This window comes from Panthera leo, chromosome D1 (genome assembly GCF_018350215.1).
Source record: "Panthera leo isolate Ple1 chromosome D1, P.leo_Ple1_pat1.1, whole genome shotgun sequence".
NCBI classification, from domain to species: domain Eukaryota; kingdom Metazoa; phylum Chordata; class Mammalia; order Carnivora; family Felidae; genus Panthera; species Panthera leo.
Genome location: NC_056688.1, coordinates 57,243,316 through 57,258,226, shown reverse-complemented (window position 1 = coordinate 57,258,226; position 14,911 = coordinate 57,243,316). Strand labels below are relative to the sequence as shown.

The 14,911-nt window shown below is 46.1% G+C and overlaps 1 protein-coding gene across 2 annotated transcripts; it reads right to left on the bottom strand.

Moving 5' to 3' along the window:
- Window positions 1-2,698: 2,698 nt before the first annotated feature.
- KCNE3 (potassium voltage-gated channel subfamily E regulatory subunit 3) lies at window positions 2,699-14,488 on the bottom strand. 2 transcript variants are annotated; one of them, XM_042904618.1, is made up of 3 exons: window positions 14,344-14,488; window positions 7,970-8,124; window positions 2,699-4,523 (listed from the first exon to the last, which is right to left on the bottom strand). In XM_042904618.1, exon 3 carries the CDS (start codon window positions 4,481-4,483, stop codon window positions 4,184-4,186), a length of 300 nt encoding a protein of 99 aa, XP_042760552.1. In that variant the 5' UTR covers window positions 4,484-4,523; window positions 7,970-8,124; window positions 14,344-14,488; the 3' UTR covers window positions 2,699-4,183. The 2 variants fall into 2 exon arrangements, with proteins under 2 accessions (XP_042760552.1, XP_042760553.1); XM_042904619.1 differs by lacking the exon at window positions 7,970-8,124.
- Window positions 14,489-14,911: the final 423 nt, after the last annotated feature.

Genomic DNA, 14,911 nt, shown 5'->3' with positions numbered 1-14,911 from the left:
CTGAGCTTCTGTTTCCTCATCTATTAAATGAGGATTTAAAAAAGTTAAGAGATTTTGGGAAGGTGAACTAGGTAACATGCAAATTCTCAGCACAGTGCTTAGCAGAGACTGGCTGCACATCAAAAACTAGTTTTTCTTCACTTTTTCCTGGTCACTAATTTCTGACTCTCCTGCTCCCCAGGAGCTCATTCTCTGTCAGTGTTTAACCACTGCCACGGATGGGTCCTCTGATTTCATCTAGGCAGATCATATTCTTGGTTTCTTAGGGCACCTGAAACAGGATTCTTTTCCCTACACAAGGCTGGCTGAAAGCCTTGCTTTGTCTATTTCCCTTATGCTTAAACCAATATCTTGGATATTACCATTACAAAGAGAGATGAGACAAGATTCACCAATACCAGGGGAAAAAATGAGTAAAAGTCACACTGCCAGGACAGGCTTAGTTATACCCACAAGGCTCCAACCCCCACACCCCCCAAAAAAAACATGACCAAATCAGAGTAACAGCACTTCTTTCTTCTTGACAAGGCTGTACATTTTTCTTTCATGGCCAGTCCTGGGGGAAAGAGTGAGGAGGGTAGGGTGAAGACCACTAGCTGTCCACCGAAATCCATTCTTCCCTTCCACAGTAATAGAGATTTGATTAGGACATCGCTGCCCAGGCAGGAACCTCATTTGCCTACTTGCCTTGGAGCCAGTTGTGGTCATGTTACTAAGCTCTTGTCAAGTGCCCCTCCGAGATTAAGTACCCCCTCTAGCAGCCATCACCTGTCTCCAGAGAATTGCCCTCCGTTGATGAGATCCTCCTTACAACCTTCCTCTTGTCCCCCCCTCCCAACCAGGGTGGTCCACAACCAATGACTGACTATATGGGGGCATAAAGAGCCATCCCCCTTGCCTCAAGGGGGTGTAATCCTGCTGTGTGGTTTGTGCCCCTGCCATGTAGAACAGTTCTCTGAGGATTAGGCCAGGGACATGACATGAGAACACATTTTGGTTCTTTCCCTTTCCTATCTACTTCCCTCTCTCCCTTGAAGGTTTTTCCTGAAAAGTGCCCCATCAATAAATGCCTGTCTCAAATTCTGTTTCTAGGGAACCCAACCTCAACCTATCAGTGTCAGTGCCCTGCTACCATTTTCCCAGATCACTTTCCCATTCATTTCAAGGGACAATTCAGATCCACACCCTGGGTTGGATGTACCATGGTGCCAAAGTTGGATTGAATGTGGTACAGCAGTTAGATGAAGAACTAGTGGGCTCTACTGAAGTAATTATAAGGAATACCTACTAATAAGCGTTGTTATATGGGTATTACAAGCTGAATGAGTTAATGTATATACAATGCTTAGACCACTACCTGACATATAATAAATGCTCTTAAGTGTTAGAGCAGGGGTTTCCTTGATCTTTTTTACTTATGTATTCCAAGAGTGCCTAGATGAGTGCTTGGCACGTAGTGGGCCCTCAATAAATGTCTGGCGAATGAGGGATTGTTGAAGTTTTGCTTTGAGGGCTCAAGGTGATGTTCTGGGATCTGGCCAGCAGAGGGCAGAACCGGTGCCGATAAAAAATCTTATGCGCTGAGAGGGTATTGCCACTTAACTCACAAACATTTGGGGTGGGGTAGAGCTGGAGGGTGGAGAGGGTAGTAACGAGGTATATAGAGCCCTTACTTTGTGAATTCAGGCAAATAAGTAGTTCTAGGCTCAGGAGCTGCCCTGGTGCTCAGGAGTTGCCCCGGGGCTACTCAGGAGTAGCTCTTCTTTTGAACTTGTGACTGACTGCTCCATGCTCCCTTCAACAAATCCTCTTTCCTGTTAATGCTAATATACACCGGGTTTCTGCAACTTGCAAGCAAAAGAATTTATATTATTTTATTATTTAATCCTGTAAGCATAAGGACTCTGTGAAGGAGAGCCACTACCATGGTTAGGGACACTGAAGTCCCAGAGTTGCCACACTGGATCTGCTCCCTGCCCAATTTCCCAGCCAACCACTCTCTTTAGGCGTGTGGTTTCACCACATTTCTACCCTCAAGCTTCCCTTGGTTTGTTTTCTTCTTTTGCTGTGCCCACTTAGATCAGTCCTATCTTTTCAAAACTCAGTTCAAATTCTACTTTTGTCTGACTCCTCAAAATCTACCCAATCTCATTTCTTAAAACCCTTCTAGCCTGACCATTCATTCCTATTCTTGATTCCATTTCCTATTTGGGACTTTGGACTGGGTGGTCTCTAAAGTCTCATTCAACTGTAGACTTCTGAATCATTGTCTTCCCATATGTCAAATCTTCTTAAATAGGTCTCTACCTTCTCCTTCACGAAGAGCTAAGGAAAGCTATGCCTGGGTGGCTTAGTCAGTTAAGCATCTGACTCTTGATTTCAGCTCAGGTATGATCTCAGGGTGTGGGACTGAGTCCCACGTCGGGCTCTGCGCTGACAGCATGGAGCCTGCTTGGGATTTTCTCTCCCTCTCTCTGCCCCTCCCCTGCTCATGCTCACTCTCTCAAAATAAATAAATAAGCATTAAAAAAAAAAAAAAAGAAAAATTAAGGAAAGGCTTGAGCACATATGGGGCTCAGCACAGATTTGCAGGGAGTTAACACAACTGACTGCTCATGGGAATGAATGTGTTCTGTATCTTCCATTCAAGAAACACACAAGCATTTATTTTTATTTTTTCAAGGTGGAAGTAGCTTCCCCCCCCCGCCCCCGATTATACAAGTAGCATACTTATGGTCAGATAAATCAAATATTACATAATTTTTTAAGTAAAAAAGGGAAAATCACAATCCTTCTTTTTCAGAGATAATTACTATCAAAATATTCTTTCAGGGTTTTTGCTATATACAAATATGTATGTTTCAATAGGGCTTTCTGGAGACCCTTTGTACATCCCTTAAACAGAAATCAAACAGAACAGTGCGAGGTTCCAGCTGGGGATTTGTAGCTTGTAAGATATTCACTCGTCACATTGCACATATTAGGCTGAACCATATGAAAACTACTGATATTCAGCTGCTTTTGACCTACAAACACAATTTTATGGTTTTAATCTAATGTATGTGAAGACCAGAATGTCAGAACTAGTAGAGCTCTTAGAGACTTTCAAGTTGAACTGTTTCATTGTGAGGAGGTGGGAAAAGGATCAGAGAAAGGCGTGACCACTCAGTTCATGTACCAGAATCCTTCCACTGAACCAGGTACCTGCCTTGCATGCTCTCCTTCTTTTAATATGGTAATCTTCTAGGTGTGATAATAACCTTCTAGAAGCAGATTTCAATTTGGTGTCAGAAAATTCTTCCCAGAGTTTAATCAAATCAGAAGAGGCTGTGTTAGAGTTAGTGATTGGAGATGTGGCTCGGAAGGGCACTGTGACCTGGCTGGAGAAGTGCACGAATCATGGAACTAAAGAGCCTTAACATTCAGGGCCCTGCGCTTGCATGGCTCCTTAGGGTCTTGGGAGGGGTCTTAGTAATGTATTGACATGGCAATATGTTTTTGTAATATTTGCAAAAGCAAAATTATTTTGAATTCTTTTTCTTAAGGGGACCCCCAGGATTGTGTAAGTTTCAGGCCTGGATCCTGTCCCATGTTTAAAAAGCACTAGGCAAGGAAACCAGAGCTCCTACGTTCCAGCTATGGCACTACTCTGGCCCAGGTGGGCAGAATGGTACTTAATTTGCTTCCCTCACAGGGGGTAAAATCACAAATGTTAAATGTCTGGAAAAATATAAAATGTGAACAAATATAAATAAGTAACGTTACTCATTTCTTATCTGTGATATGGTAATCACTGCTGCTTTTCATGGTCGTTGAAGATAACGCATCAAAAAACATGTCCTCCGTGCATCTTCCCGTTTCATTTGCTTCTGCTACAACTTCCTTTTCTCCTTCCTCCAGCCTCCAGCTCCTAGCTCCCAGTACTCCAGCCGCTGGACCAGTAGTGGTTACTATCTTTTGCCACTTCTATATATTTGTTCATGGGGCTCCCAAAAGTCTACTTTTGCTGGAAAAAAAAATCTTTATCCGCAAGGCCCAGGTCTCCCAGCCCCTCTCCTCCCACCCTAATGATTTCTTCTAGCCCTTTTTCTTGTTGATCTTATAGATGGGGACACTGAGGCCTGATGTGGTCCAGCACTGAGTTCTGGTGTCTTGATATTCTGCCATTCCTGGTCCCCTAGCATCAGATCATAGACACACGGTTCTTGATGTACACGTGATAGGGATCACTGCGCTTGTCCACTTTGCGGGAGCGGGTATATCCCAGGATGAGGCTGCCCACAGTGACAGCAAATAGAAACATGACAAAGAGAATGTACATGTAGGAGTTGTCATCACGGCCAGGTAGGCTGGCCCGCCGCTTCTCTGTCAGGTTGTCTGGCCCTGGCCGGCAGAGCAGGTTGCTGTGAATAGTGGCATTTAGAGCCTTCAGCACAGCGTGCAGGCTTTTGTACCAAGTCTCAGTCCCGTTGGTGGTCTCCATAGCAATAGGGATTGAAGTGGGCAAAGAACTGGAGGACGCTCTGTTGGTGACAGAAAAGAGAAAGGGGATAGCTTCTGTCATCTGCAGCTTGAATTCCATCCCGACTCCCACAAACCCCAGCGAAAATCCCAACATCACAGTTTATTCTACCTATTAGTTTACTTGTCTGTCTTCTCCACTAGACTGCCAGGTCAATGAAGGCAGGGACTATGTCTGTTTTACTAACTGCTATAGGCAAGCACTTAAGACAGCACCCAGTAGGTGCTCAATAAATACTTGTGGAATAAAGCCTTCCTCAACCATTGTAACCCATATTAATCTTTCTTTTTTTTTTTTTTTTTTTTTTTTGATTCTATAAATCACCGAGCTTTAGGCTACAAGGGCTTTAGGGATTATTTACTCTAATTCCTTCCATTTTTATACAAAGGGAAGCTGAGGCCCAGAGAGAATTAAGTGGCCTGTCCATGATCACAGAGAATATTGGAAGTAGAGCCAAGACAGAGTCCCTCTCTGTGATGGCCGGCTTACAGCTCCTTTGGCTCCCGGGCCAGCTCTCGGCAGGACTGTGTGGCACCGTCAGAAGACATTACCCAGAGTCCTCCTTCAGCACAGTTTTTTTTATATTCCATGGACAGCATTTATAAGAAGTTTGGGGATGGCTTAAATTTCACCCTACCTGGAGGCCAGAGGCTGGGTCATTTGATCTCTTAAGCACATTATGTCCCAAATGCTCTAGGTATTGCTAGCTATTTAGGGGAAATTCTGTTGGAAAAGAGGCGGTGGGGGAAACAGGGAGAGGCTGATAACCACTGAAGACACCAGGGAAAAGAAGGACAGGGTTGAACCTGAGGGCAGGGGAGTGAAAGGAACACTCAGTCTGGTTTGGAGCTTTCCTACCCCAGAGAGGGAAGAGACAGGCACCTCAACTCTCCTGCCTTCTGACACAAAGTCACTGTGTACCTGGTGTATAATAAATGTTCCTTCCCCTTCTTCTTAGAGATCTTTAGTCCATAATATAGAAAAACATCCAAAGACAACCTTGTATCCTAATCTCTGAAAAATCATGTCATTCTCTTTAAGCAAGGCTCCATCCACACTCACTTCTTTCAGGAAGACTTCATTGAGTGCTCTCTATCCTTTAACCATATTCCACAAGCTTTATTGTTGCAGCCCTCCCTTTTGACCAGCACTTACATGTAAGGCACTGTGTGGCTATTCTCTTGTTATTGATAAGGGTATTAGCAGACCACATGCTCCTGGTCAGTAGGACTATATCTCTCCCTCAAGTCTAGGGGATTACCCTGAGACTGGCTGGGTGTTGTGTTTCCCCAGGGGTCTACCTAGTAACTAGCTGTTCTTCCTTCAATAGTCTCCAGTAAAAATGGCTATTTTAGGGACTTTTCTACAGGCCAGTCACTCAGAGTTCACTAACTGGTTCCAAAGCCCTCCTTTATCCAGGTAGATATGTCAACCTAACTGAAACTAACAAACTTGAATATTACATATGGTCTCTTCCAAACAAAAGATGACTGTTATGACCATGATCAATATTCATGAACAACTCTATGAATGAAGAAGTTAGGGGAAAGAATTTAAATAATACAGCAATCACCCAGGACTGGCCTACATTTCGTGCAAGGCCTTTGGGGCTCCCTGGTAAGTAGTACTTGAACTACCTTGTCTGGACGGAGGAGGGAAAGAGAACAAGGGCTCGTGGAGTTAAGATCCAGAAGGCAGAGATTCTCATCTACTACCTCAATTGTCAGGTAAGAAATTTGTGCCTTCTTCTTCCCTTGTATGGACCAATGGAAAACAGGAGCAGCACAATGAAATTAATGGCTCAACTCATCATTCAGCCAGTCATCATGTATGGAGGCCCACTGTTAGGCAGGCCTCATGCTGGGAGCTTGCGGAGGCTCAAACCCGGTCCCTGAACTTAGGGACATTGCCAGCTGATGTATTATGAAGGCAACAAGCCAAGGGCTACTGGGGCTTAGAGAAAGAAGGGACAAATTCTGATCAAGGCTCAGAGAGTATTCAGTGACAGAGGCATTTGAATTGGACCTCGAAGGGCTTTTAGGAAGTAGAGAAGGCAAGAAAAGCAAAGAGGTAAACAAGCATGACAACAAGAATATTTAGAAGAGGGGCACCTGGGTGGCTCAGTCGGTTAAGCAGCTGACTTCAGCTCAGGTCGCGGTCTCATGGTTCATGAGCTCAAGCCCCACGTTGAGCTCTGTGCTGACAGCTTAGAGCCTGGGGCCTGCTTTGGATTCTGTGTCTCCCTCTCTCTCTGCCCCACCCCTGCTCATTTTCTGTCTCTTTCTCTCAAAAACAAACATTAAAATTTAAATTAAAAAAAAAAACAACAACATAGAACATGGGATAGAGAGACTTCTCTGAAGTAGATCATGGAGAGCCTTGAGTGCCAGGCTGCAGAGTTGGAACTTTATCCTGTAGTTGGGGAAGAGCCATGGAACAGTATTTTAAAAGGGAATACAGTGATGAGATCTGTGCTTTGAAAGGACAGTCAGGCTGCCATATGGACTGGAGGAGGCAAGAATTGAGGCAGGGAGCCTAATGACAAGGGTCCTGAAATAGTTCAGGCAGAAGACACTGAGTCCTGAGTTGGGACCATGGGGATGACAAGGTGGGGGCAGGAGTTAAGATCTCACAGATGTGATTTGTGAGAGGTATGTGGGGAATGGCTTAGGGAAGAAGGAGCCTTGGACAGTTTTACAGGCAGGTAACAGATAGATGGAGTGCCTGGAGGATCCCACTCTGAATTTTTTTTTAACGTTTATTTATTTTTGAGACAGAGAGAGACAAAGCATGAATGGGGGAGAGGCAGAGAGAGAGGGAGACACAGAATCGGAAGCAGCCTCCAGGCTCTGAGCCGTCAGCCCAGAGCCCGACGCGGGCTGGAACTCACGGACCACGAGATCGTGACCTGAGCTGAAGTCGGACACTTAACCGACTGAGCCACCCAGGCGCAAGGATCCCACTTTGAAAGAAATGGGCTTCTTGCCATGTTCTGGCTTTAGTTTTCTCATCTGTCGAAATGATTATCATCGGGAGTTATTCAATGGGTTGAGTTTCAATTTTGCAAGATGAAAAAGTTCTAGAGATTTGTTGCACAACGATGTGAATACAGTTAATGATACTGAGCTGTATACTTAAAAATAGTTAAAATGGTAAATTTCATGTATTTTTTAAACCATGATTAAAAACAACAACAAAAGACTGTTATCCCTGTCCTGCCTCCCTCCAGGCTTGCTTGAGCATACACTTTTATTATGGTGAAAAAAATGTTTAAATCTAGTAAGTATGTACACACAGTACATGCAGTGAAGACAAAGTCTCCCTATTCCCAGTGGTCCAGGACTTTTTCCCGGAGCGGTAACTGTTACCAGTTTTCTTAGAAATCCTTTGCAAAGTAGTTTTAACTGACAGGGCAGAGGAAGGGGAACCTATATCTGGAAGACTCACCAAATAGTAGGCAAATTCTCTGGCTCTGAATCAGCTTCAGAAATCTCTCTGTGGGTGCCCTAAGGCTCCCCTGCCCCTCAGCTTCTTCAGGGTGTCTCTGGACACATCTGGGGTCTCAGTGTTGACATTGAGAGCTGAGAAGGAAAGGCCCAGTGCTGGAAAACAGGGGAGGAAGCAGGGAAGGAAGAAATCAGACACACAGAAAAATCTTCAGAACCAGGGTGGATCTCCTAAGGCTGGGGCCCCAAGGGTTGTGCAATAGCTTTGCTGTGCACCCCCCCACTTCCCCTCCCCTTTATGCAGCAGCTGGGTCAGACCAGCCTAGGGTTGCAGTTACAGGAACTGTGCAGTGGCTAAGGGACATCTGATTGCTGTCCCCCAACCCCAGGCCCGCGATGTCTCTACTGGGTGACTTTGTGATAAACCTCAGTTTAACATGTGGACTCCTGCTCGGGGAGCTGCCAATAGTGCAGACTAAAATATTCCCTTTCCTAAGGGTACAGGTATCTAAACAGAAGTCTCTAAAAGGTTCAAAGAGCCTGAGCCCCAAGGGAATGATGTGTGTGGCAGGGTGGCAGCTGGCAGTGGGTTGATATTTTACATAGGCACAAATGATGGTTCCAATGAACCTATTTGGAGAGACTGGGTAATACATGGTCACAGCATCAGCACTATCTGTAGCAAAACTCATTGTGAAAATTAAAGAAGAAAATTGCAGCGTCTGGTACCAGGTGCCGCACAGGGGTGGTGACGGTTTTATTTTTGCAGAGCAGAGGCTGGCGGGACCTTCAGAGGCCATTTCGTCTAACCTTTAGTTAACCTCCCTCATTTTACAGTTAAGGAAATGGAAACCCAAGGAGCTGTCTTGGTTCAGTTGCTACTTGTGTGACTTTGGGCACATGACTTCCCTTTTCTGGGCCTCAGCTTCTGTCTGCATCTATAAAATGAAGGCATTTTAACTATGTAATCTGGCAAGGTTGCAGTAAGCTCTAACATCCCACAAAGGTACAGATCACAAAACCACACTGTGAGATTATGGGAGATTGGACAGGTTGGTGGGAGAGGTGTTTTGGGGTCTTTTTAAGCCCCTGAATCACAAGATAAGGAAGGCTGCAGACTTTTTTCTCACAGATTAAAGATGTACCTGAGACAAGGATTAAGTTACACTGAATATTCCTGCCTAGATAAACTGAGAGCCAAGTCAGTTGACTTTGGCTTTTTTTCTTAACAGTTCATCTGTCCAGGCGATCTAGCCAGGGAAGGAGGGAGACTCTGTGCAGAAAATGAGGGTGGACGGACAGTGTGGGGGATGGGGTGGGCTCCAATGCAGGGTTCAGTGAGGGCAGTAAAAGTTCATGAAATCATTGATCCCTCAGATCCTCCTTCTGGGGCCTCTGGATAGACCTGGAAGTTTGTGGTTCTGACAGGGGAAGCAAAGAAGTCACTCTTACATTATCTTTAGGTACTGGGTTGGGGTAGGAATGAGGGCCTGGGTGCAAGGGCATTGCTGGGTCAGGAGAGACAGAAAGCTGATGAAGAATGGGTTGGTTCTCTGTGAACTGCCTCTAGGTCCAAGGATTGGCAGTTGGCAACAATGAGAATTTTGTTCCTCTTTCTGAGCTCCTTGGCTTCCCTTGTCAAGATAGTCACTGATTATAAAGTTCATAATGGGGCAGATAGAGCTCTGCTCCGGAGAGTTCTTAACTTGAAACAGAAGATAGACCAGTTAATAGGAACTGACCATGCTGAAAGAGATTGTAAAGATTATTTAGAATCTAGATTCTAGGCCAACGCCTCCATTTTGTAGATGGGGAAATGGAAGCTCTGAGAGGGAGGGTGACTTGCCCAAAATGACACGACTAGTGACGGGCAGAGCTCTGATGAGGACCGAGGTCTTTGGGGGCATGTGCTGTTAAGGTGCTCTTTCCACTACCAATGGCAACATTCCCTGGCATCTGAGTTGTGCATCATATGGAACACAGTCTTCTCGTGTCCTGTAGCATCATATCCTCTAACTCCATACTTTTTCCTGTACTGCAGATTCTCACCAATCGAGGATCTAGTAGGGATGGGGGAGGGGGGTGGATGTTGGCATGTTTTGGACGAGGAGTTAACCTTCTTTTATAATCTCATCTCCTATGGTCCTTTCTGCTCTAGACCCACTCCTGATCCCCCAAAACGCCAGGCTCACTCTCCTCTTCCACACTCTATTGCTATTTCTATTTCCTGCACCTTAACAGATTCTTCCTAAATGTTTTTTTTCGTTTGTTTGTTTGTTTTTTAAGTAAGCTCTATGCCCAACATGGGGCTTGAACTCGAGTCACATGCTCCAACTGAGCCAGCCAGGTACCTCATCCCCCAACTCCCCATCCCTGTGAGTTAGAACTCAAAGGTGTCTAACCTGGGGGTGGAGCTGTAAAGCTGTCATCTGAAGGATGAACTGGGCATCTTAGGTTTTCTTTCAGGTTTCTCTGGGGAAAAATGAAACTCCGCCATCGGTTCTTTTGGTTTTCCCACTGCTCTGTTTTAGCTACTCTTTCAGAGTGAACATCTTAAGTGTTTAGAAATGTGGTAAAGAGAGGTGAGGGGGAAAAAGTCACACAAAGCAGATGGAGATCCAAAGACAATCCCTGGGACCACACAATTTTGCCATTGGTCCCTCTGGTAATCTTATCACCACATGGACTGGGGAGCCAGTGGGGTGGGAGGAGGAGTTCAAGGCATGGACCTTAACAAAGAGTTGGAAGGAGACAGAGATAGAATCTGAGCTGAAAGGGATCTTAATAATTATGTTGTTAGTACAATCCCCATCCAAACAGGAAAACAGAGCACCCCCTCCCTGAGGAAACCACTTGCACAAGGTCTCACAGCCCCGTGAACTGGGATCACAAATTGGTATCGCATCCACGGACCTTTCTAGTATCAGTTCCCCGTTGCCTGTAGGAAAGTCTAACCTTCTCAGATTGTCATTGAAGCTTCTTTGGATATGACCCTGCCTCTCCCCAGTTCCCTGTGCCAACTGGTACTGAGTTACAGACCATTCTCCAAACATTCCTCACATTTGCACACCTCTTGCCTTTCCTTATGCTGTTTTCTTAGGCAGAGGAGTTTCCTTCCTCTTTTTATCTTCCTGGTGAACTCCTACTCATCCTTAAAGGCCCAGCTCTAATGTCACCTCTATAGACCCCCTCCTGAGAGACCCCCTTCCCCACTCCCTAGCCAATTAGTCTTTCCCTCTTGTCTGTTCCTAAAGTGCTTTGCATAAAACCCTATTAGAGCACTATGCTGTACTGAAAGTGTATGTGTGTATAGGTATAGATATATGTAGATATGTATGCTAAACTATGTGCTGTGAGGTGTGAGGGCAGGGACCTGTGCCTCATATACTTCTTTATGCCCTGGGCCCAAGCACATAGTAGGCACTCAAGAATAAATGAATCAGGGGCACCTGGGTGGCTCAGTTGGTTAAGCATCTGACTCTTGATTTCGGCTCAGGTCATGATCTCATGGTTTGTGGGTTCAAGCCCTGCATCAGGCTCCGCACTGACAGTGTGGAGCCTGCTTGGGATTTTCTCTTTCCCTTTCTCTCTGTCCCTCCCCTGTTTGTGTTCTCTCTCCCTTTATCTCTCAAAACAGATAACTAAACATTTTAAAAATTGATTAAAAAAAATGAATCAATGCCATTTCTTATTAGACCATCCCCTATCCAGTACACACATAGACATTCATGAAAACAGCTTACAGTACTTAAAAAGCAAGAGCAGACCAAAACATATTTTATTTGGTCTGGGGAAGGGGTGGCTCAAAGAAAAGAAGGTGTCTCAGTCAGGTGGGGAAGTGACTCAGAGGAGAAGGAATTCTAAGACTTCTTTGAAAGCCCAGATGTTCCCTGCACCTGAATCCCATTCAATCCAAAGGGCAAACATTCTTGGCCCCAAAACACTAGCAGTGGCTTTGCCACCCTCTTCCCTGTGTACCTACTCAGGGTGTGGCCACACACACCCAACCACTGCACACACACAGTCCAATTTCCAGTCACCCAGCCTGTGATTTTGCCTTTCATGTGTGCGTTTCATGGTTCCAATCTTGGCTGTATGCTTGGGTATGTGACCTTGAGCACTGCATTTATTTCCTCTGAAACTCATGTATGAGATGGGATAATTATCCCTGCCCTGTTTACCTCACATGGGAACTGGAGGAGACAACAGAGGAAGGTGTTTTAGAAATTGCCAAGTATTATAGAAACATAAGAGACAATTATTGGGCAGTCGGGTCACCTGGTTTTCTTTTCTGTTTTTCTACCCCACCTCCAGATTACCAAGTGTTGCCCCACGCCCACTGCCTTAGTTCTCTATCCTCTGAAGAAGCCAACAGGTTCTTATTACTCTTCTTGATTCTTGACACACTTTCCTCTTTCAGAAGCCTTCCTTGTTTCTCATACTCTGATCAGCCCTGTAGTCCCTTTCCATTGAGGGGTACCATTTGGTAGTCTTATAGTTAATGGAGAACACACAGGAATTGGAATCAAGAGACCTGCCCCTATTTGGCTGTGTCTAGCTGTGTGTCTCAGTGAAGTCATGGCTCCACTCTGGGCCTCATGTTCCCCATCAGTAAGATGGGGGTTTTGCCTTAATTCCCTCTTAGTAGGTATTTTGAGCACCTGCTCATTCAGTGTATGGATAGAAATGTGTTTTGAAATGTATGAAGTGAGTGAGGGATGAAGAATGTTGTTGGTTATCATCTTGAGGAATCAAGAAAATATGAAAGCAGTTTCCATGCCTCAGGCAGGGGTCTCCTCCATTTGGAACCACCAAAGTTGATAGATGGCATTACAAAATGAGGACCTTACACTTTTACAATGCACCTTTGTAGGTGAAGTGGAGAGAGCCCTGGATTAGAAGTGAGAAGGCTTGGGTTTTGCTTCTCTCTGGTCCTGGTATGTTCCTAGGCAAGCTATCTCCCTGCTGCCTCAGTTTCCCATATGCAAATTGGTGAAGATGGGGAGGAGGGAAAGGAGGAGATACTCTTCATGGGCCTTCATACAAGGGTCTGTCTGAACTCATCTACTTTCTAGATAAGAGAATCCCACCCAGGTCCAGACCTCTTTCCCCTCATGTCACATGGAGTGTGGGGCAACAAGACGGAGAGGCCCATTCTACAGGTAGTGACCCAGGAAAAGAAAGCACAAGGCATGGGAATGCAAGCTGGTGCAGCCACTATGGAAAACAGTATGGAGGTTCCTCAAAAAACTAAAAATAGAACTACCCTATGACCCAGCAATTGCACTACTAGGCATTTATCCAAGGGATACAGGTGTGCTGTTTCGAAGGGGCACACGCACCCCCATGTTTATAGCAGCACTATCAACAATAGCCAAAGTATGGGAAGAGCCCAAATGTCCATCAATGGATGAATGGATAAAGAAGATGTGGTATACATATACAATGGAGTATTACTCGGCAATCAAAAAGAATGAAATCGTGCCATTTGCAAGTATGTGGATAGAACTGGAGGGTATTATGCTCAGTGAAATTAGTCAGTCAGAGAAAGACAAAAATCATATGACTTCCCTCATATGAGGACTTTAAGACAAAACAGAGGAACATAAGGGAAGGGAAACAAAACTAATATAAAAACAGGGAGGGGGACAAAACAGAAGAGACTCATAAATACGGAGAACAAACAGGGTTACTGCAGGGGTTGTGGGAAGAGGGATGGGCTAAATGGGTAAGGGGCACTAAGGAATCTACTCCTGAAATCATTGTTGCACTATATGCTAACTAATTTGGATGTAAGTTTAAAAAAATAAAAAATAAAACAAGTTTAAAAAAAAAAAGAAAGAAAGAAAGCACAAGGCATACAGCCGGTAGGGGACTTGCACAGGTTTACACAACCTGTAAACTGGAACTCCAGTCTCCCGACTCCCAACCTAGACCTCTGTTATTAGCAACAGAAGGTGTGCCTTTGAAAGTCCCCAGGCGCAGGACACAATGCAGTAGCAAATGCGCAAGTCAGCTCCGGCAGAGCAAAAAGACCACGCAGGGTCCCCGAAGGGTGTTTCTGCGTGTGCTCTCGCTGCGGACCAGCCGGTGTTCGCACGCACATTTGTGGACGTGGAAAGAGCTTTCGAGCCGCGGTCCGGGGGCCTGTGAGTGCCGGTGCAAGCCCCCACGGTTTTCAGGCTGGGTGTGCCAGGAGCCCAGCTCCGCGCCACGTGGGGCCCCGGGATCCCTGCAGCTCGGGTCTAGGGAGGATCAGCTCCGTACGTGAGCCGTTCCGCACCTCGGGTCGGCGTTCTCCCGGGAAGCGGGAAGACTCCTCACTTCTACCCTCAGCTGCAACCCAGCTTTCCCGACCCTGCTAGTGCGCCTTACCTGCCTCTCGGCAAGCCTCCGAGGGGCGCCCGTCCGTCGGTAGGACACCGCACTCTGTGCTCCCCAGTGCCTCCGCACAGCACCCCTTGGCGCTCGGGTGGCCAGTTAGCACACAGCTCGCCCCCTCGGCTCTGCGCCCCGACCCGCGCTCTGCTCTCTTTAACCTTCCCCAGGGCGCCTCCTCCCCCAGCCCCGCCCGGTCCCAGCACACCCACTTCTACTCTGGCTGACTTAGGGCGCCTCCGCCCAGCTGCTTGGCCTTACACAGCCGAGGGCTCCGATCCTTCCGTGTCTTGCAGCGCCTGCTTCCTGGACGGGAGACCAAATGCCTCTCACTTTGCTTCAGTTTATCCAGCCTGAGACTGATCAAAAGGCGAGGCTGAACATTGGGTGCTGGGGGAATAAGGCTTTGCTCCTAAGTGGCTGTGTGGTGGTGGGCAAGTCACTGCCCCGTGCTGGGCCATAGCTTCCTCGCTGTAAAATGGGTACGGTTCCTGGCATGCATTCTTCACCACACGGTGGTGGCTGGGGTCAGATGAGATTGTAGCATCCAAAATATTAAAGCCAG

Excerpts from the sequence above, each read along its gene's own strand:
- KCNE3 (XM_042904618.1), bottom strand. The coding sequence starts at position 4,483 with ATGGAGACCACCAACGGGACTGAGACTTGGTACAAAAGCCTGCACGCT.